At 37.5% G+C, this 24777-nt stretch overlaps 1 protein-coding gene across 1 annotated transcript; it reads right to left on the bottom strand.

The window, feature by feature from the left end:
- Positions 1-15407: 15407 nt before the first annotated feature.
- On the bottom strand, positions 15408-23343 carry LOC139950782 (uncharacterized). The gene is made up of 5 exons (XM_071949591.1): positions 23169-23343; positions 20316-20420; positions 19667-19816; positions 18164-18388; positions 15408-17750 (listed from the first exon to the last, which is right to left on the bottom strand). Exons 1-5 carry the CDS (start codon positions 23223-23225, stop codon positions 17676-17678), a joined length of 612 nt encoding a protein of 203 aa, XP_071805692.1. The 5' UTR covers positions 23226-23343; the 3' UTR covers positions 15408-17675.
- Between the last annotated feature and the right edge of the window lie 1434 nt (positions 23344-24777).

Below are 24777 nucleotides of genomic sequence, written 5' to 3'. Positions count from 1 at the left end.
TTTGCCGAATTTGACCGAGAAAACCTATATTTAATAGAAAAATAAGAACATCTTATTTTATTTTAAAAGGTTTTTAATGGAGAAACGTTACATTAATGGTTCTACAATAATAATTAATTGGTGATTCCAGTCGTTGAGGAACAACCGTATGACCAGGAACGGCATCCAGCATTCTGAATCCAATAAAAAAAATAATAACAGGGGTTTATTTAGCGCCTTTACAAAACAGATAAAAACATACAAAAAACTAGAATCAAGAAGACAAATACAGGGGTTTACGTGAACAAACACGTCCCCGAGAGATTTTGAGCCAATATTGAGTGTGAGAGTGTCTTCAATTCGAGTTAGGACACGTAGAGAAGCTGCAACAAACAACTCAGCAAATTGGTAGCCATCCATTGTTGTAAACAACAAATGCATTGAGAGAGGTTTTTGAGAGGAGTGGCAGAGTCGCCAGGAACAACATGGTTGAACGAAGTATAGAGCCATATGTTGTCTGCATAATGTGTAAAGATATGTTGTAATGCTGAATGATATTAGCAGCATGTTTGATATAGTAAGAGAAGAGTGCAGGCCCAAGCACAGAGCCTCGAGGTACTCCAAATTCAACTTTGGTTGCGTCAGAGACTCCTTCAAGTCGACTCAACCTGTTAAAGGCACTGGACACTTTTGGTAATGACTCAAAATAATTATTGGCAAAAACTTACTTGGTAACGTAACGAGCAATGGAGAGCTGCTGATAGTATATACAACGTTGTGAGAAACGGCTCTTTCTGAAGTAACGTAGTTTTTGAGAAAGAAGTAATTTCTCACTTACACATTTGAATGGAATTCGCACTATAGTCAAAACACTCATAACACAATGTAGCCAAAAATCAACCTTACACGTCGTACTATTTGTTTTTACAAAATCCTCAACGATGCAAAATTTGCGTTTCACTGCCTAGTGTGATCAATTTCGTAGAGCCAACTCAGATAAAGAAGGTTAGTTAGAGAAATAATGGGGGCACCATAGCGTTTTTCTAAATATATTATGTTTTGATTATTTAATTAGTTTCAAATTTAATTTAATTATTTATTAGCTTTATTTATGATTGTTATATTACTATTATTTGTCGAAAGGGGGTGTTTTAGTTCTCGATTCGAGTGGGGATGGGAAAGACGGGGGGGAGGCTTCTAGCAAGGGGCGATGACCCTCCCCCCAGCTTCGTTTCGCCATTGACATAGATATTAAACCTCGAAGTTGAATAAGTTAAATGATACAACAAATAACAGTGCGTGGCTTTGCTTTCTATAGGCCTTTAACCTTCATGGCTGTTGGTTTAAAGACACTGGACACTATTGGTAATTGTCAAAGACCATGTCTTCGCACTTGGTGTATCTCAACATATGCATCAAATAACAAACCTGTGAAAAATTTAGCTCAATTGGTCGACGAAGTTGCGAGATTATAATTATGAAAGAAAAAACACCCTTGTCACACGAAGTTGTGTGCTTTCGGATGCTTGATTTCGAGATTTGAGGTCTCGAAATCAAAATCTAATTTTGAGGTCTCGAAATCAAACTCGTGAAAAATTACTTCTTTCTCGAAAACTATGTTACTTTAGAGGGATCCGTTTCTCACAATGTTTTATACTATCAACCTCTCTCCATTACTCGTTACCAAGAAAATGCAACTGTACAAAAACGAATTGGGTTGAAAACATTAAGTTGGGCTTTCCATAGCTCATACTCAGAAGCTTCTTGACTAGAAGGTCCCAATGGGATAATTGAAGAATTTAAACCTAAATATGAATCTGACTGAAGGCGCATGCCTTATTAGATGTGATCCATGAAATCATAAAACCGTACGAGGTGAGAGAATGCCTGTACAACCAAAATAGACTGGAATTCCCGAGTGATGTCACTGGCCTAGCCTCTTACTTTCTCCCGTTATAAATACCACCTATATGTCTTGTAAGAACTGTCTTGCAAAGTGGTCGTCAGCTCTGCTAGTGTTTAGAGCGTCACGACCGTACGTCACTTGAAATGAACAGTGGTAGTTCCAAGCTAAAAATAGTGGAGACGTATTGGAAGTCGTTCCCTGAATCTAAGCATAGCCAGACACCATACCATGCATTGGTGTATTGGCTCTTGGTCTGGCAGTGATGTGCCCTGCTCGCGTCTGGCCCTTGTATGCATAGAATGACAAACATGCCACACTGATGTAGTGCACTTTATAATTAACTGATATTTGCTCTAACACGTATAATATTAGGGTTTGTTGACGTTGTATAAATCACAATGATAAATTACTTTCTGCTAATTTTAAGCATGTGACTCTGAACATGACAGGGGTGTGTAGTTTGCCCTGAAATGGAATTCTAACTATGTGGCATTTTTATGTTGTGATAATTACTCATAACGTAGCTTAATGTGACGGAGTTGTCAACAGCCCACGCCTTGGACCAAACACTCTTCTATTGCCGCAACACCTGTAAGGAACCCACGACCTTTAGACCAAAGGAAGCCCCAAAACAAGGTTTTAAACTGCTACAGCGAAGTGGATTTAAGCCGGGGATTAGCATGAGCTCCCTACTTGTTTAAATAGAATAATAAGAAGGCAAGCACCTGTTATAATTATCTTGTATTCATGACCTGATTACTGTCACGTCTTAACCGGCATTGACTTCAATCATGCTTCTTTGGCCCAGTGAGAAGGGTGACAAACTAAATACACTTGGCACATAATGGTGACAATTGGTTACAGTTCACTGTTGAACCTTGCTCAGTGGTTGAACAATGTTCAAATCCCAAATTAGTTGAGGATCTTAAAATATGATGAGAGTGCGTCTTCATCCTGGAAGGCGTTTCCAGAGAAGATGGACACACATGGGAGTTTACCACACGTTATATTCACACTGAGTCAATAAAAACGATGCATTGAAATAAAATGCACGCATTACAAGTTACAAATTCACAAATTCACATTACAAATCCTGAGCTGAGGAAGGCTTGCCCATTGGTAAGCTGCATGGCCTCACAGTGGTAACCAGCGATATGCTTTGACCCTTGTAGTTTACCACTGAGGAAGGCTTGACCAGCGGTAAGCTGCACGGCCCACATTGGTTACCATCGATATGATTGGATCCTTGGTAGTTGACCACTGTGGAAGGCTTGACCAATGGTAAGCTGCATAGCCCCACAGTGGTTACCATCGATATGCGTTGACCCTTGGTAGTTGACCACTGAGGAATGCTAGACCATTGGTAAGCTGCTTACCCTACAGTGGTAACCATCGATATGCTTGAACCCTTGGTAGTTGACCACTGAGGAAGGCTGGATTATTGGTAAGCTGCATGGCCCCACAGTGGTAACCGTCGATATGCTGCGACCCTTGGTAGTTGACCACCGAGGAAGGCTGGGTCATTGGTAAGCTGCTCACTCTTGTGATCAGACACCATTGGTAATCCATTGCCTGCATTATGTGAACTGTGCAGTACTATTGTATGCATTTTATGCACTACATTAATGTACATGTATACAGGTTTTTAACAACGGTACCGTGATCAGCGGTTGAACGCAAATTGTCCTTTATGTATACCAGTACTACAGACTACGTGGTGAACAATATTTAGCAATTCACGCTCATAGCTGTGTTGATTTAGTATAACACATGCTCAGATGTTTCCAAGATTTGATGCTGAAGAAACGTCACAAGTAGCCCGGTGGTATTGGATTGGAACCCGGTACCTTTCTTATCAAAGCAGTGGACTCAAGTCAATAACCATGCTGATTTGACCCAAAGTAATTGACCAATAATTAAGACCATGTTATAAACTGACCCATCTAACGAACGATAACTATCATACACAGCGTGGCCAAATACTCATCATAGCAGGATGTTAACTGCAATAATTAGTGCCAATTTGGTGATATAATCCCCTACATAATTTGAAAAATGTTTACCAAATAAGGTGTTCATGAGTAAACAGCACAGCGTGGTGCATTCTGCTCTGAAAGAAAGCACTGTGACTCTGCCAGTATTATTGGGTTGACTGAATTAAGTTTTGTAAGAATTCAAGGCATTCTCTTTAAGGAGCATCGCTGCCTCTCATTGTAAATTCTTAAGTGATTTCGATCAAACTTACAACCACAATTCCATTGAAGCTCGCAGTGGTTTCAACCCACTTCTTTCACAGAACACAGCGGGTGGGCTGATCCAGTATAGTTGTTTCATCATCAATACATCTATTTACCGACTTGATAAGGGAGGAAGCAGCATTTGTATGCGAATCAACATCCCTGGCAAATCAGACAATACCGTGGTGAGACTTCATTAGAGTGAGTCGAGCTTCTCAATGCTGGACGGGACCAAGATAAGCTGTCTTAAAGGAATAGCACAACGGTGTTATTGTACGCTTGGTGTTTGGATCATCCCCTCAGAAACGTCTGCATGAAAGAAGCATGGTTTACCAAATATGACAAGCACTGCTAGCCCTATAGCTAATCACAAATTGGGATACCATTTGCCTCGAGGACATGTCTTGGTTTTATTGGCTAATTGGTTGTCTTTTAGGCCGACACACGTCATTTCTTTTGGCACCTTTTCTTGATGATTACAAGAGCTTTGCCGTGGATTACGTGGATGACTGGATGGTGTGGAACATGTAAACCGTCAAGTCTTGTTCACAACAGGTGCGAGTGAACTGGGAGCACCATCAGGCTCTACCAACATTGACGAAAAAGTGAACTCCGGCAATGTAGAAAAACAGTTCACCAAACAAAATATTGTGAAACCCTTGCCAGTTGAAAACAATGCTGTTAAATAAAGATATAAGCAATTTTGCTTTCATTCCATAGTTAGTCCCTTGCCTGTCACTCATTATGGTGAAAGCAGTGTAGTGAGCTGGAGAGCCGCTCTGGAGAATATGCAGGTTCGTCCGGAAAGAGATGAAGAATTCTTGGAAATGTTGTGGATTGTGGAGTGTGTGGATATTGTGTTGGGGTTTTCCTTAAACTTTTCCACTCAGCCAAGAGCGATTCCGTAAAATGACAATCCCTCTGGCTTGTGTGTGTGTGGTAGGACTCGTATAGTGTTATAATATAACTCAAACCGAGGACATAACATTCATCTGGTGTTTTTTGTGTACAGTGTTTATGAGTAGGAATTTCCTAGAGCGAAGATAACAAAATTGAACGCAACACAGAGCTGGGTGTGTTTGTTCCGGGTGTGGGGGGGTAACTTGTAGGCTACTTTACGAAGAGCTCAGACAGAACATATATCAGCTCGTCTCATGTGCTTTGATATAAAAATGATATCCTTTCCATTATCCCAATATGAGCAGAAGTTTCGATTATCCGATCTTCAATATCCCAAAGGTTATTTTTAGTACACTACTCAACATATGACATTCAACAGGGGCGACTTCGTCCATATTGTTATAAGGAAAGTGGTGGTAGATCCTATTTAATATTCCAAAATTGAGTATGAGTGGAAACATCGCATGCAGCAATATTGCTCGTCACAAGCAGATGTGGCCACACACGCGCATTCCGTGTTTGTCCACCTTGCTATGTTTTGAGGTTTTCCAGTCACCTAAATCTCCACTTAATTGAGTCTCCTTCCGAATTGTCAAGGCTAGAATTAGGTCGCATTCCATAATAATCCATAGCGAAACTTAATACATCCAAACTTTTCACCGTGCAAAACATAGTTCCGGTTGGCCTTAAAGGGAGTGGAGACCCAAGTCACTCATGCGATTTAAGTCATTACAAATGAGGTCAGTTTGTGAGAGCACATACTAAATGTCATTCGTACTGATACAACGTGTTACTTTCAATCATAAGTTCCGCATTTTGGTCGTTAACAATTATAATTTGACCAATTCTTTCTAAAATGAAATACAGAAACTAAAAGTCAAAGCCAAATCTCTGACACCACGATTGCCGTCTAATTACTTTGAGTAGAAACTTGTCTCCCTTCCAAAGTGATTGACAGCTCCAAATGGTTGAAAGGTCATCAAGCGATGTTTAGTTTTGGAAAATTACTACAAACCATTAAACGAAAAGAGACCGCACACTATGTCCATCCGTTGTGAACCATCATCAAGACCTCTTATAAACCCAGAAGCCGAAATGAGCCGAGAGTTTACTGTAGATGCACAACACGTCTCGTAACTCAATCACAATTTTTACAAAATCAAACAAAACACAACTAACAAAGAAACACAACATTGGGCAAAATAGCATTAAAGCAAACATTACAGTTGGCCGCACATTGTTCATTGATAGTTTTGTAAATCAAACCTCCACGAGTTGCACCAGTGTTGTTTGTTTGCAGATTAGTAACTTTTGCGTAAAATGGAAACAATAAGAAACCATGATTTGCCGAAGACGCCTGTATGAATTGTTCGTGGTGTTGGTTCAGCTCCTGGTGGTGCACCGTTCAAAATAACTTTCAATGGCACTCGCTTCGTGTGAATACGCTCCACAGACCACAGCGATTGAGTTATCATGGTGATGTAAACCAGAACTACGACTACATCAAGTATGCTTGATTACTGGTAGTTTCACCAAATTGCTCCACCGGGTCACTTGAACGGTATGTGTACAGTCAGTCAATGTGAATCCTAATAACACTCTGCGAAATGACACGCTTGAGATAATGCTGGTGTAAAACACAAACTTTTTAGCAATTATTAGCAATTTCATAAACAAAAGTTAAACCTTAATACAGAACGTCGTCATAAACATTGTATTTTCTTTCTGGTATATCTGTGCCACAACGATTGGTTTATAATTATTGGGAGTGCCTGCTTTAGGGAGTACAAGAGATTTTCGTCCTGTTTCTGTGTGTCTTTGTTGTTGTTTTTCAAGACCATTCAAAGTTAGGCACTATGCCTTGCAATGAATTTATGCTATGACCAGATCAACATTTTAATTTGCCGAAACATCATTTCCTTCTATAAAGTTATAATTACAGTTTAACAAAACGAAGATACTTACATTACTGAGATGTCTATTGAAAGCATTTGAAGGATTTGAATTATGTTAGCCTCTGCTGGGAATGTCTGCTGTCATACAAAGATTAATGGCAATGTGGGCTATACTCATTCACAAATCGTTTCATTACTCTTTTTAGCCTGGGATTTCATCTACAACGTTCTATTTTTTGGCATGAACTACATAAGTTGGATGCATTTTAACATGATTTAGGTGAGTACTTGTAGTTTATTTGATCGAAATTGATGAGACAGCCGGGGTATTCGAACCTTTCCACCCAGACTGTCTGCAGACTTAATCTTAACAATTTAATGTTTAATTTCCTAATTCTTTTTAAAGGGTGGTGGGTGTCGAAACTGACATAACAAAACCGTTTGTTGAAAGAAAGGTCAGAAATGTGTTGGAGTACATCCTGACTGAGACCCGCTGGGGTAAACTCAAGCCGACATATCATGGTCGGTCACGTGTAAGATTCCTATAGTTTGCATTCTCATCTACTTTGTACACAATGGGTGCCTTGGGCATGGACCAGTGAAAGCGCGCCCTCATAATCCACCTGTTTAATGACGAGCGATGTACATCAACAGGTGATGTACTCATACATTATTCCTTGTGATTGTTATCCGTAGTGAACAAGGATGCATGCTTGTCTGACATGCAGCTATACTTGAAGCAATGAGTCGTCATCGATGGGAAACATGGAGCCTACATGTATAGCCTGGTTTCAGTATAGTATACACCATGCTTTGGGCATCAGGTGTATATTGATGCAAGCAACACTCTGTAAATTACCTGAGTGTTGCAAAATCCATGGTTTAACCAAATCAGTCTGCGTTTTGACTTTAAATACCAACGACAATGTATACACCTTTTTATTTTATACTTTAGCTGGACCCGTGCTTTGATAACTTCCTGAACACCGTGAAGTAGGCCTACATTCCCAAGCGTCACCCATCCTTACCAACGCAATACACATGTTGTTTCTCGAATAATGGACTGAGGTTTCCTCCCCGTTTCAACCGTATCCATTTGCAAGTGGCTAACTTTAATAGCTCAATAGCCTACATATAAACAACGCTTGCGTTTCAAATCACAATAAAATCATTCAACTTGTGCAATTTGTGCTCTTACAGGGAGGTAGAAAATATCACTCTTTACTTCAGTGTATTGACACTACAAAAATATCAGCCTCTTTTCATTTCGAAACTACTTACAATTTTAGTCAACTAAAATAGCTCTTAAAAGATATCGCTGGGGTGGTTGAAATGGCCTTTATTCTGCGGGCTCCGTGAAATGGGTATCATAAATCCTAATCATTATATAAAACATCATGGCAAGAGATTTCCACTGCAAGAATGTTTGAAAGAGGCCTGCATCGAATTTGAGAGGTGTTTGGGGATTTTTTGTTGAAGGAAAGACACCCAATGAAAACTGTGAAATGTTGACCTTTGAGTGTATGGTTGGGGTGGCCAGTTTAATGACTACTTCCATGGTGTTACTCAGCTTTATAGAGTTGAGTTTTTGCTACGTGTTCATGGATAACATTAAAAGGAAATGACTAAATGTGTCTCTTGGGCCCTGTTACATTACACTCTAAAGGAACAATACTCCACCCGTGTTTGTTCCTTAATGGACTTGAACCGATAGCCGACGTTCATGCAGCATGTACCTAGAGATTTGTACCTGTCATTTAATACAGGCTAACTGAGTCACCCCATGTCTCACACGTCAACCCATTATTTGTTCAGCAGTAAAAGATCTAAAACAAGGGTTTTGCTAAATCTAGACCCTTCACCCCACGGTCAGTAGCTTGTTATTTCCTAAGGTATACAGGTCGTACATACGTGTTACTTAGTAATAATGCCACCTATAGCCTTCAAGTTCAGCATTGCTCCTATAACTTTAAGAAGAGCTCCACTCTATACGTGCAAACCAACTTCATTTCTGTCTCCTAAGAAAGTCGAAGGATCTACTTCAAACCGTTACCTCTTTTAGCATTTACGACGATATTTTGTATTATACGACTCACTGTAAATCATCTGAAATCATGGATTTAGAATTTCAAAGATTACCAGAATATGATGTTTGTGATACATGTTTACAGTTGTTTTTACTTGTCTATATCGTTGAGGCCTGCTCTTAAAGGCAGTGGACACTATTGGTAATTACTCAAAATAACTGTTAGCATAAAACCTTTCTTGGTGACGAGTAAGTGGGAGAGGTTGTTAGTATAAAACATTGTGAGAAACAGCTCCCTCTGAAGTGACGTAGTTTTCGAGAAAGAAGTAATTTTCCACGAATTTGATTTTGAGACCTCAAGTTTAGAATTTGAGGTCTCGAAATCAAGCATCAGAAAGCACACAACTTCGTGTGACAAGGGTAATTTTTCTTTCAATATTATCTCGCAAATTCGACGACCGATTGAACTCAAATTTTCACAGGTTTGTTATTTTATGCATATGTTGAGATACACCAAGTAAGAAGACTGGTCTTTCACAATAACCAATAGTGTCCACTATCTTTAAAAGAGCATGGATTAATAGTGACCACAAGACGTCCTATAATAGGGAGGACTGTTCGGACCGATATTATATCGCATCAACATGGCCAGAGTTCTTGGAGCCTCGGAAACCAATGACTTTAATTTACTGGTTGGCTGTTTTTCAATATGTGGCAGCATGAGGAGAAATGATGACAAACCAAACGGAAAAGGCATAGTTCCTGTTTAATGCACGCCATTTAAAGAAGAGGTTGAAATTACCATTTCGTGAACCCCGTAAAGCAAACCTGACTAGAACGTATAATGTAATACGATAGAGCAAGGAACCGATGCTGTATCATCAGAGTTCTAGGCCTAATAGTGTCTGAGTTGAATGACTCGATGCTGCAACGTTTTCTGTGTTCGGATTATAAAGTGTCGTTCTGAAAAAGGTACCTAACTTTCAGGCGGCGTATGGGGCATGCCCCTGAAATGGGGATATCTTTAAACTACATTAACATAGCTGTAATTGTTTCATGGCAAGATTAGTAACGGTTCCAGTCTCAAACATGAGTTGCTACTTCTAGCCATTTCACAGTAGGAAGTTTGAGAATGTTTAATTGTTCTGAAAGAAAACTGTCTGTCTGTTTTAAATGTTTGATGTAACTAAAATAATACATGCTCTTTAAAGGCAGTGGACACGATTGGTAGTTGGTCAAAATAAGTATTGGCATAAAACCTTTCTTGGTGACGAGTAACGGGGAGAGGTTAATAGTATAAAACATTGTGAGAAACATGTTCCCTCTGAAGTGACATAGTTTTTGAGAAAGAAGTAATTTTCCACGAATTTGATTTAGAATTTGAGGTCTCGAAATCAACAATCTAAAAGCACACAACTTCGTGTGACAAGGGTGTTTTTTCTTTCGTTATTATCTCGCAACTTCGGTGACCAATTGAGCTCAAATTTTCACAGGTTTGTTATTCTATGCATATGTTGAGATACACCATGAGTAGACTGGTCTAAGACAATTACCAATAGTGTCCAGTGTCTTCAAGTTTATTGTTATCGCGCACAATGACAAATTAAACGCCGAGAAGTCTGTTGAGGAAATGGATGCGAATCTGAAATAAATTGATGCCGATGTATTCTGAGAAGATTTTCCCCCACAAATTACCGTCAATAACACGTCTCTGTCAGATACTTCATCACAATCACACAACGTTAGGTTTTGACGTCCATTGATATCTTTTTTCGGTGTGTTTATGGGCAGCAGCATATCGATTTAGCCAGCTGACTTAATTGGCAAATCAGCACTGTGAGCATGGAGGTAGAATTAGGTATGGGTTAAAATGCTGTAGCATTGTCGAAACGTAAGATGTATACAATTATTTCATCATTGCATAGGGGAAAATATCGGTTTTTTTTGCATCTGCGGTATAAGGAACTTGATTGGTAAATTACATGCTTTAAGATTGGCCTACACTACTGAGCATTTTTGGCATAGATTCTGAGATCAGCAACGACCCACATCTTAGCGACATGAGAGAACACTAACCCCAACCATGGTAGTAATCAATGGGCAATATCTCATCTAAAGGTGACGACCTTTTATCTATCAGGCATCATTACTTACACCAAGGAACCTTGAGCCATTTACATTGGCCCGGTCACATCTTAATTATAGCTTGAAGCCACCATCCAGGGATCGGTAAATGAATTGGGGTGAAATGGCTGCTGTTATTAAAGACTAGTGGCATAACACCTTCACACTGACCCGTGGCATAAAATAGTGATGACATTCAATTGGCGCCGATGAACTGCTCACTGCACAAACCAATATGTTGTGACGGCAATTTTATTATTCGCTCCAACCCTGTCGAGACGTATATAGAGTCCTTTATAACAACATTTCTTGCTCAAATCTAATTTAGCCTTTAAAATTGTTAATTATGTTGTAAAACATTGCAGTCCATTATAAACGTTTCGTTCCAATACTGAAGGTTAACTAAACTTTGTGAACATTTTTACCAAAAAGGGATTTATTGTGCTTACAATTATAAAAACATATAGTGTTCATAGTCTCCTAACCAGCGAAATCCTCTTGGTTTTTTTTCACCACCAATTTGGCTCACTCCATTGAAGCATGAAGGGTTTTAACTTCGAAATGATCAACCGCAAGAGGGCGTTTAACGTTTGTGTTGCTTGGTGAGATAGTTGCAAATTCTTTGTGGACTAATATTGTACATCTTCAATCTTCAATAGTGAAATCTTATTCCCATATAACTTTACTATAGGATGGTGCAGATGTGACGTCCAGGCAAAGTGAAAAGAAATAAGGTGAAGTAAAGGTGGCGAAAAGACTGCTAACAATAGACGATAACTTAGGGTGCGTACAAACTGAGGGATGAATTAGAGGAGATGTGAGCCCACAGGTAACCACATCCCTCTGATATAGCTGGTAGGGCAGTTTCATTGAAGGCTGCTATTTATTGGTAGAGCAGATAGTATTAGCCTTTTTAAGATATGATGGACTACATAGGGAGTGCAATGTTTAGTAAGAGAGTGTACAGACAACGTTACCAAGCATTGTGTCCACCATAATATTATCTCATAAAGGCTTTTCATGTTGTGTGTAATCAACCATTTACATGACCTATATGAACCTTTTGGGCTCAATCCGATGTGTGAGTCGTCGGTGGGGGGGGGGGGGGGGGGGTGAAAAACCATGCAGTTTTTTTACACTGTACTTATTGTTGGAAATGAACCGAAATCAACTGGATGGGTATGTAGGTTTTAAAATTTCCAAATACAGATTTCTCATTATAATTGACGTCGTTTTAAAGTAAATATGTCACCGAAAAAATTGGATGAACTTCGTATAATAGCCATGAGGGTTGTATCAATAAATAAATAAGAATATGAACAATTGTGACATGCTGTCCAACTTTGTATACATGCTTTCCTTTAAATTTAAAAAGTATGTAATTAAATAAACTTTGCAAACCCTCTTAGCATAAAGTTCTAACTAAGACTATTCACCAGCGGGAGAAAACCTTAAACTTGTTATAATTATTGTAACCTAAATTTAGTACATCAACCTGTTTTTCCCCAGAAAATATCAACTCGTTTATAAATTTATAAATTGCTCATTCAATTTCGTTTGAAAACAAAATTCTACATTGCACCATCATTCAAGTCTAGAGAGGGGTTATTTAATTTCAACAGTTTAGCATTCACTCGTCAAATAAGATCATTCTAATTCATCATGGACGTACAGATCATTCAATATCGTGATAGAATGCCGTTCAGTTTCATCAATTGTAAATACGTGGTAATTCTGAGAAGTTCACCGGAAAAAAAAATTCACAAAATTGTCCTAGCTTTGTAATTGAATTTCTAAATTAAAATACGATGATTGAAACGAACCTAACGAAGAGCGAAATCCCGTCATGCACGAATTCGGTCGAAACGCCCTCTGTGATAAGCGTATCATTTTCACGAATGTCGTCAAAGTTGCGAGATAAAATGGAAGAAAAACACCCTTGTCACACGAAGTTGTATGCTTTCCGATGCTTGATTTCGAGACCTGTCGAAATCATATTCAAATATTTTAATGGAAAACTTTACTATATTTTTCAGAGGGAGATGTTTCTCACAATATATTATACTATCAACAGCTCTCCAGTGATCGTTAACAAGTGAGTTGTAATTATATCAAACGACTATAGTGTCCACTGCCTTTAAGGTTTCACTTCATTTCATTATCTAGTTTTGGTTGACTTTTAAACACACCTATTTCTGTGGCATTACAATATTTTAAAGTTTGTTTGAAAATTTGAATTATGTCTGTAATTCTCAATTTAACTGAATGTACAAACCATCAGGACCCAATTTCATGGCTCTGCTTACCGTAAGCACAGAATCGGCACTTACGGAAGCAGGAAATTCTGTGCTTACGGCAAGCATATTTCACGGGTTAGCGGCGAATTTTGGCTTCTGTGCGTGCGTACGTTACATAGGCATTATACGCTTACAAGGCTTGCGCAGAAATTCGGCGCTTGCACGTAAGCGGGGAATCGTGATCGTAAGCGCAGAATTCGGTAGTAAGCAGAGCCATGACATTGGGCCCAGTACACTCTGCAGAACCTTTATGCCAAAGTAATACTTTTATTAGTAATCACTTTTTCAATCTTTTCAAGGATTTATCATTCAACCCATCTTTGTTTCTTCTGCTTTATTGAAACTATATTTACTTGTGTTAACTATTTTTTTCTTTCCGTTTGCTGTGTTCCAAAGTTGTACAAAATAAATTATTTTGTTTAAAATAAAATAAAAAGTTATTCTGTTAGAGGGCGTCCTACAGCAATATTGGATGGAAAGTCGTTGTCAGTTGTGCCCGAGTTAGCTTGATATCTGGTCCTTGCTCTATGATATGATCTTGCATTGGCACTGTATTCCGTGTAGTTTTTATTTATAAAAAAAATTGAATTTAATCACCATCAGTTGTTGGCTCTTTATATAATATGTTGTTTTGCCAAACGTCGACTCCTTGATCTTATTTCTTCACTTCGCAACCAACACGAGCGACTTCACCAATAGCTTATAAAAGAGAAGGAACACACGTTTGGTAATTACTCAAAACAAATATTATTTTAAAAACTGACTTGGTAACGAGCATTGCAGAGCTGTTGATAGTATAAAACATTGTGAGAAACGGCTCCCTCTGAAGTAACGTAGTTTTTGAGAAAGAGGTAATTTCTAACTAAAATAGTAATTTATTCCTATCTGAAAGCACACAAATTCGTCTACCAAGGGTATTTTTTCTTTTATCATTTTCTCGCAACTTCGATGACCAGTTAATCCCCAAACTTTCACAGGCTTGTTATTTTATGCTGATGATGGGATACACCAAGTGAGAAGACTGATGTTTGACAATCATACCAAACGTGTACAGGCCTTTAAATGAACAGCCTTCTGCGATTTTCATGGTTCGGAAATTTGTTTTTCAATTTAGCGAACTATTGGCCTATTTGTTCCTGCAAATGGTTATCTAAACAAATTAATATTTTTTTTGCAGATTTGACCCGAAAATTTAGATTTCAATACTGTAAAGAGCTATTTTAAATGATTAAAGAAAGTGTTGAGCTGAAAACAACTATTGTCATGATCCCGACCTTAGCCATTCTTCCTCCGTGGGCATAATACAAAACAAACCTTTTTTAGTGCCCTTTTCAAACCGTCCCCCAAAGTCGGAAATCCAAGTGACCAACAACGACACTATAGGGATTAAAAACTGATACAGTTTCATTTTGAGTAATCAAGGCTCCCGATCCCCCGATGGTCGATCAAAACAATGTGTCCTCAATATATACAGCAGCCATGACTTCGCGAATAACATGACTTCGCATTGTATTATGTTGTCAATAGAGGGCGTTTATTATCATTGGTGCGTTTTTGGCGGTCTACCACAATACCTGTCTCGGTTGAGGTGCTTGCTCATTGCTCATCCTCACTGGCCGATGACCGAAACAATTATTGAAAACGCACCATTTATCTTTGAACAAAAATTAAAGAAGCGACTCACCGACCCTCCCAATTTTTGAGCCAAAAGGGCAATGACAAAGATTTTTTGTTTACAGCCATATTTATGCAAACATTGACTTATTTTTATTCTATGCATTGTCCGTGGTTGTTGGTGTACAAACTAAATGCAAGTACAATTCGGACTATAATAACCCATTCTCCATGAGGATACCTTTTCGAAAATCTGTTTTTGCTACCAAAGAGTCGGGACATGTGACTGATAGGGTGATTGTGGAACAGTTACATTTCACTGCTGAACTTTCGGTTAAACTTAATTCTGAAAACTAAACATTTCCAATTTGCCCTATAACCCCAAGACCTTCAATATACCATAAAGAGATCAAATTCTTCAAGGGTAAGAAAAGCATCAACACTTTAATTTCAACTGTTTCTTAATATTATTAAACAATTACAAATGGATTTCAAATAACCTGTAGTTCAACACATTTCAGCACATATTTCTTTAAAAGCCTTGATCTTTAAAAAAATGTGAAAGTTGTTTAAAGTATAAATATTACCCGATGTTTATTTCATAATACATGTATAAATTGTTTGAGAATTTGCTTGAAATAAATGGTTCATTAAAACAACTGATTTTGAATATTTGTACATAAATATATTACTCATGATAAAGAACGCTGCCAACTGAACAACTTTAAAACAAGTTACAACATGAATGTACCATTAATTTGAAGCGACTTTCATAAACTACAAAACAGTATATAGCACCTAAAAGAGTTACAAGTTCCTACTTATTCACATTTCGTTGATGGACTTGCTTTTTTAACAGTTAAAATATGAGCTCTTTTATACAGAAGAAATGTAACATAGTGTAATTTTGTTTAATTAGGAGAAGCGAAGCAGTGATTTGTTCAACTATGGACTTAGATGTAATTGAGTTACCTGGTAAACTGATCAACATTTAAATCTTACATATTCGCACTGGGTGTAACCACTGGCCTTTTACCCTGTGTCGATTATAGGAACATGTGCAGTACGTGCACTGTTAAGTTACAAAAAAAAATTACGGCCAGAATAGGAAAACATTTTCAATTGAAAGCTTCTTCAGAGCAGTTAAGTATACTTTGAATGAGATGTGTGTAAATAATATAAGCCAGTGAACAAATCCATAGTTAACTGGAAAATTTACTTGCATTAATTGTCAAATTGAAGTGTCTCAATCTTAAAAACATTAATATTTAACAATACATGAAATTCTGGATGTTGCATCACACTTAAAAACTGTTATGATTCCATATCATGCATTCAACAATGACATTTGATCCACACATTCATCCTTACAAAGTGGATAAATACAGAGTTTTTCACTTGGATCTACTGAATGGGATGAAAGTTTTATATTGTTGATAATACTTGGTTAATCTTCATTTACTGACACACCACTAATGCTGCATTTCATCTTCCAACAATCATTCCAAACAAACTATCACACTATCATATCTGCTTCACCATTAATTGCGTCCAGCACAAATTCATTTCAATACAAATACCATTTTGTATTCCAGTTGGAGAGTTATTAACAATTCTCAAACTACATACTCACATAACTTCAATCTAATCAGGTTCATTCTCAATAAGGCAGCAGCATTTACGTCACCACTTTTCTTTTTTATGAAAAAGTGATTTTACTTTTTATATACACATAAAAGGGATTTATAACTTAGAGGGGGAAATTTTGAAATAATTACTAAAAATGTTTGTTTACAAATTATACAAATATAGATATTATAAAATGTAAAAACAATTGACCTTATCACATGATTAATTTCAAATTATATAGTATTTCAAAAAGATGCCATATATCAAATAAAGGGAATTATGTGTAAATGTAGGACAAAGGGTCAGTGGTTATTTTTCAAGGCATAACTTATCTGATTGAACACAATGAGGCCCAGTGATTACTGTCAATGTATAAGTGGGTGAGTGTAAAGGTATTGAAATGTCACTGTACAGGAGTTCCAAACGAGTCCACCGGTCCAACCTTGCACAAATATTACTGAGCTTATATTTCATGCACTTCAACAAATCATGAACTCTGTACTATAATCAGCGTATTAACAGTAAAAAAAATGGCATTTGGAAAAATGTGGTTGAAATAGGACCACAGATATATTATAAACATCACTGCTTCCTGTACAATATGGTAACTTGTCCAGTTTGCATACATTGTAACGTTTAATATGCACTTTCCAATTGAACCAACTCTTTTGCTTCAAATTCTGAAAACATTTGTTTTTCAGGTTCAGTTTTTTTATTTATCAAAAGCAATTTCTTTGTATAGAAAAAATATTGTCTTGAGTATATTGTCTATAAGGTGTGCATGATAAACATGAAAACTGTTTTTTATTTTATTAAACTAAAACATTAATAGTTTCTTTGGATAACACAAGCCACAATAACTGAAACACAGTAACATGTAGTGAATCTATGTTGAGCGCAAGAGCAGAAAATATGCAGTAAGTCAACAAATGCTAAAAAATTCTAGAAGCTTTTTTAATTTATAACCTATAGATTACATCTACAAACAACAAACAGGAATTCCAAATACCAACAAAATATGTCTTTCTACAGATTCATCTTGATTTGTCACTAAGATGAGTTTCTAGATTAAGCATCACCTGTGGTTTCCTTCTCCACTACGTCTCCATTGGTCTTCTGTCTCTTCAAAAAGTCCTCTCCTTCCTACAAAGATATCAATCAATAACAATTGTTTACTATCAAAACATTGTCTCATGCTTTTTGTAAACAACAAAATAGAACAAAGAACACGTAACAGACTGACAATGAATCAGGTCGGTAAAGACATGATATCTTAGTCAATAATAACTGCAACCATGGTAACACAGGTCTGTTGGCCTTGGTGTCCTTTCAAAAGTTTTCTACATACTTTAAGGTTGTCCAATTAAAATGCCAATTAGGATAATAGCCTTGCCCTCTCAACAAGGTAGTATGTTGATCTTAAGACATTTTACTATTTGTATATAATGTATAATCTGTAATAGACTGTACAAGTTCCAATGTTGGAATACATGTAAGTTTAAAACTGAAGATTCAAAACAATGTTGAAAAGTGACCTAGATGAGAAGAGAGCTTACCTCAAGTGTCTCAGCCATGGTATGAGTTCTCTTTAAGTTTGGCACATCATCATCTTCTTCATCTCCATTGCCGACCTCATCTACCAGGTCATCTTCAACTCCATCATCATCCTCATCCTCCTCTTCTTCTTCATCATCTTCTTCCTCCTCTGTTGTCTTCACCATCTGTTGTGTCTGGGAGCGAGTTTCACCAATTGGAGTATCCCCAAGAAAACCCTGAGCTTCCTTTAAGTGGAATAAACAATACTTGTTGCTTAAAGGATTTGGGAACTTTTTCAAAATGTCCATAGATTTACATTAAACTTCCAGGGTTTGAAGATAATGATAGGGGAAGGCTTCCCTTCAAATATTACGTACTAAGGTGCTGTAGTTTTTGAGAACTGGGTAAAAAAATGTCATAAAAATACGTTTGTAAATGCTTATAATTTTCGTCTCATGAGACATTGTTTTACTCATTTCCCAAAAACTACAGCACCTCAGCACGTAATATTTTCAGGGAAACTTTATACTATCATTATCTTCAAACTGTGTAAGTTTAGTGTAAATCTGTGTTTTTTGTCCTACAAAAAGTACATACACCCTTTAACTTTATGTTCTTAATCTTACTGCATTAAGTGTATTACCACAGGTAATATACTCGCCCAAGGGAGCTTAGAAACAATAGAGGGATGTTATTGGCCCGATCACCAGGGCACTAAAGTAAAGCGCATTGAGAGGTTATTGTGAAACGTGCCATAATTGTTATTATTTGTATTAATAGACAATTAGACAAACAGACAGCAATGCACTGTTCATTGCAGCAAGTGTGTCCATGTAACTGAGTCCATGTAATGAATAAACTGTGCAGTGTGTGCACTACCTGTGTTAGCTTTGTTAAGATTTTAGGGAAATGGGTCGGTTCAGTGGACTTTGTACTAACAAGAGTTAAGTGACTGCATACAAACCTTTTGGTCAATATTGAATAACAAAACAAAACAAAACAGAAGCAGTAGCACTTCAATGAAAAAATAATCTTTCAGTTCAACTGATTCCATCACAAATTAGCAACCTCATAAAATAACATCTGTGAGAAGTTTGATGTTCAAACAGTTGTCCCGGGGTTGTACATGCACGCAGGCAAAATTTGAGCTCAATTGGTCGTCGAAGTTGCGAGATAATAATGAAAGAAAAAACACCCTTGTCACATGAAGTTGTGTGCTTTCAGATGCTTGATTTTGAGACCTCAAAATTTAATTCTAAGGTCTCGAAATCAAATTCTTGGAGAGTTACTCCTTTCTCGAAAACTATGTCACTTCAGAGGGAGCCGTTTCTCACAATGTTTTATTCTATCAACCTCTCCCCATTACTCGTAACCAAGTAAGGTTTTATGCGGATAATGTTTTTGAGTAATTACCAATAGTGTCCACTGCCTTTAAAAAATTGCATTTTAAAAGATGAACCACCGATTCATTTTCAACTTTTGAATGAGTTTTTATCATGATACAAAAATGGTAATAAGTTCACCTTTGTTGTTTCCTTGATGGTGAGGTCACGTGGCACCCTGGGTGGTTCATCATCTTTACTTTCTTCAGTTATATCTTGAAGACGTTGCTGTTCTCCTCTTGTCCTGATATCCTGATCAATATTTGCATCCTTCAGGATTGCTTCACTGTCCTGAGGATAGAAAAATCAACTTTTAGTCTTCATTATATATGCCAATTCTCTAAATAAATAAAAAGCACCAGACAAATTTAAATGTTTATAAATGACGGACTAAAAGGGGTAGCGATGAGGAGGGCGGCGCCTTTATAACACGGCCACGAACCTGCAAGGTTTTAAACAGCAGTTCAAGAACGAGTCACTACTCTTTTATTCCCATTAGCTTTTTGGGTTAAAAGGTGTAATAAAGTATGAAACTCTGTAGAATTTATAAACAGCTCCAGCTGGTCATTTTCAACTGTTTAAACACCCCCACGTGACGCGCTCTACACCAATAGGAATAGGAAAACTGTCTGAGGTATTTATGAATGAAATGTTTCACACTCATGTACAGTGAGTTGAATAACAATAATGGAACACTGCCATTGCGTATCCAGTGCAAGGCAGTCATTGTTTTACAGGTAACTATAGAGTATGACAAGCTATCCAAATAGATTTGTTTATTGTTGACTACCTTGACTGTTGCTTGAATTGTACTGTCTCTCTGGACCTGAGGCTTGTCAGGGTCTTCTGGAACAAGGTGGTCAGCTCCTTGGGACTTCAAGAACTCAACACCCTCCTGCATAAACAAATGCAATAGCAGAAACAGTGAATAATAGGAACGTGCAGTGAAAAATAGTCACAGTGAATAATAGAAACGTTCAGTGAAAAATATTCAAAGTGAATAGTAAAAAGTGTCACAGTGAACAATAGAAAAAGTGAAAAATTCACAGTGAATAATTATTATCACAGTGAATAATTGTCACGGTGAGCAACTCACAGTGTAGGCCTAAATGATAGTTGCATTAAATTATAGTAAAAGTAAGACAGCTCTTTTGGGTTGAAACCCGAAGTGAAAAAAACTATTGTAAGTATAATGGCATTGTCAAGGTTGCACTCAGTCGTCACTCAACAATTGTCCTAACTCTCAATCTTCACTCCTCTTTAAATAATGCTGAGCACTCCTTCAGCTACCATTCCCCACCCCAATATATTTCAATAAAAAGACAGAAACAAATTATAAATCCCCAATGATTAGTGTTTTTAGGCAGTTAAAGGAGGTGGGAGGGTGCCAAGCTAACGACATTACCACTTATTACCACTAACGGCACTAACACATATTAAATCGCTACAAATTTTTCTTCTGGGTTTACACTATTCCCGGAAGATAAGTTTGTAGTAGTTTACACCATCAGCCCTAATAATATCCTTGGTGCACCAGTACCTTATATATAAAGTACTTTCTTGGGGATAGTATCCCTTGTGTGACAGCTAACAAATGGAAAACAATCATATAATGAAATGTCTGTATGGAATTATTATGTACCGGTAGGTGTGATTTGTTAACTTACTAACAGTTTTGGTATCTTGTCTTTGAACGTTTGCACACTATACTAACTTCCGAGTAAAAAAAACTAATGTTTTTTTATAGCATTATTGAATTTTTAGCTTCATGTGTAATCTTTGGGCAGGGAGTTTCACTGCACTGAGCTAACTGATAACATGGAGCAATAAACCAGTTTATTGCTGCTGATAACGTCTCATTAGAGAAGCTGATGATTTGGGAAATGATAAGCAAAATACTCTACAAAAAAATAACGTTGACTCTTGAACTAATTTCCTAGGATGTAGTTGAGTTGCCAGCTTGATTGATATGACCAGCAATCCAGATTAGGCAGGCTTCCTTAATCATCTTCAGCTTCAATACCATTCTGAGTCATTGTAATACTCCACCACATAAACACAGCTCACTATACACCGTCAAGATCAGGCACACTGGACACTATTGGTAATTGTCAAAGACCAGTCTTCTCACTTGGTGTATCTCAACATGCATAAAATAACCCTTGTCACACAAAGTTGTGTGCTTTCAGGTGCTTGATTTTGGGACCTCAAAATCAAATTCTGAGGTCTCGAAATCAAATCCGTGGAATGCTTCTGTCTCGAAAACTACGTTACTTCAGAGGGAGTTGTTTTTCAAAATGTTTTATACTATCAACAGCTCACCATTGCTTGTTACCAAGTAAGTTTTTATGCTAACAATTATTTTGAGTAACTACCAATAGTCAGTCCACTGCCTTTAACAAATTGCAACACTTTTCTTTCTCAAAAAGTTTACTGTGATAAATAACATCAAGGTGTAAGACAAAGATGGTTGTAAATACAAAAATATTTCTTCAAGAAAAACAAAACAAAATAAAAACCCATGAAAGTCAATTACCAAGAATTAACAATACTTGATTTATCCAGGATTTCTTAAAATCAGATGAACCGCTGAAGTTGCATTCCTGATTAGTTAAAGGTTTGCAGAATCACCCAAGGTTCAGCTGTCATATCAGCTGGCATTGACCTCAGGGTCAGGGCTACACATTCACACTTCAGTAAGTCCCCAAGGAAATAATGAATGTGGGTGACTATGACTAAAAACAGAAAACAATTTGCAGTGTCTGACCTCCACGAGGTTTCTTGTGACATTCACCTCCTTCATCAATGTTGGACTTTAATTTTCTTGTTTGAATCCTCTTGAGTTGGTACTGAATGTATTGACTTATCACATCAACAATCAAAGTAAGTATATTGATGATATAAAGGAGGCTGGATAGCCAAGTTTGCCTGAAACACAGCCCTTTTATTAATTAATTCACAGTGACAGTGGCAGCAGCCAAACCATGTCATATCAGTATCAGTTCAGCCAAACATTAAGGACAAAACTCCCATCATGAGGTTGACCACGTACTTTGTTGTTATACACTATGACTGTTTGACATAATATTAAATTGAAGATGTGTATTCCAGTACGATGCAGGCAGCTAAATGTTAATCATAATGTATAGTAATGTTGTGTAGTCGACCACAAAGGAAAAGGTTTTCATAATGGATATGATCACGATCACATCAACTTGATTTCAACCGTTACCGTACAGTGATATGTACTACCATACTACCATGGTACTACGCTCAAGCAGCAGCGGAGCTATGGTAGTTTCTCTGTGAACAAATCTTACGGCTAACTAAAGATAAGACCGAACAAACAGGCAGGATCAACTAAACATTTCCAACCCCCGTCAAAAAGTGCCAAACAGCCACAGCGTTTCTGCACTTAACCTGACACTTACTTTGTATAGTTCCATTATTTTGCACACGACGTCGCACTCAATGTACAAAATGGGTTAACACCATTGAACAACGCTGCGCTGCTGCGGCCATACTTTTTCAATAGCACAAAGTCATGTGGAACAAAGAGAAAATACATACATTCAGTCCAAACGTTATTTCGTTGGGAATTGTTTTTCTTATACTACGAAAACCGATTTTTAACGCAACTAACCTTTGCTGTGACGGTCATTGTGTTGTCCCTAACAAGCTGTGGTGCACTGTCGGCCATTTTTTCGACGTGTTTTGTGGTAAAAATTGATGAAATGATGATAAAATGAAAAGAAGAAGAAGCTCAACGGAACGAACTAGTGCACGCTGAATCACAAAGAAGGAAGTACAAGTGTGTGTATGATGTGTAGAAGGTAACAATGTGGCACACAGGTCACAGCTGTATGTAAATATTACTGACACGTCATATAATCTACGTATCCTCATTGGTCAACATCCCTTGATGCTGAACATTCATTGGTCAGTGGTGAAACTTGATAGGTATCCGTTGGCGGGCTTTAGCAGGTTGATTTTCTAATTGATTGCTGAATTTTGACGCTGACAAGTGACAACTTGTGGTCAACACGCGCACGTGCTATTACACACTGATGTTTTGTATACACAATAATACACGAATAGGTTAGGTTGTGTTACCGTTACAAGGTTTTTTATTTTTACTTACGGAAAACTTAAAAATATAACTTTGCCACACAGCCTCAGGCCTAATTATTTATATAGCTAAAACAAAACAACAAATTAATAATTTTTGAAATAAATTTTCCAAAACGATGGAAACTCACACATATAAACAATATAGGTATAGGAGTCAAATTGTATGTCACAGCTGATTTTTGTACATTGTAATTTGTATGCGATATGAATTCATGGTCACTTCACTCATGGTCTTTTTTTTTACGGGTTTGACCTCCAGAACCAAAAACCCCATTATAGTTTCATAAATCCGTGTAAAGAAGTTTGAGTTGTGTGGCTCTCATGATGCACGGTCTAAACAAAGAAAATTGGTGAGTGCTATGAAACCATGAAACCGGGTGACCACACGGGACGGCACAGTTCACCACACGCACACACAAGCAATGCACCAGAATGTTTTGTCTATAGGTGGAGGTAGCCTTGCTCAAGGCGGTCGCATTATTCAGGGACCCGCATGTATATACACTGTGTGTAGTGCAATCACATCTTAAACACTGTCACTCCGTTCATTCAGCGCCCGCTGTAAGACGACTACAGTGCGCAAGTCATCCGCAATCGTACCACTCTCCGCGTGCGATGTGATACCACACAATCCCCATACGCACAGCTTATGAGTTGGTTAACAGCGGCGGTTTTTTTCGGAGTCTAACTCCATGGAATAAGGAAAAACTCCAGTTGATCGTCCGGGTTTTTCCAATGATATGGAAAATATATTCCAAAAAGAGGAGGATGAGGGTCTTTTTGTTTGTTATTCTTTATTTCTTTCAAAGGTAAAACCACCTTAAGTATTTTAATTCAAACTGGCCACCAATTCTTCAGTTTAAAGTCAGCGCTTACTTTGTTTACAAGTTCTTAAAAGATTAGTAAGTTTAATGAGAGAAATACACCGAAAAACAAAAAAAAATTAAAATAACAAATATTTTAAATAGGGATGCGACCTCAAAAAAGGATGGGGATGGGACGATTACCTGGTATTTTTTTTATTTGGCCTAATGTGACTGCCTTGAGCAAAGCTAATGGGGAGGAAGTAAAGGTTGAATAAAGGTTTAAGTACTAGATCTGTTTCAGTTCCCGATCCATCA

This window comes from Asterias amurensis, chromosome 18 (assembly GCF_032118995.1).
Source record: "Asterias amurensis chromosome 18, ASM3211899v1".
NCBI classification, from domain to species: domain Eukaryota; kingdom Metazoa; phylum Echinodermata; class Asteroidea; order Forcipulatida; family Asteriidae; genus Asterias; species Asterias amurensis.
The sequence above is the reverse complement of the archived record's forward strand: the minus strand, read 5'-3'. Positions and strand labels throughout refer to the sequence as shown.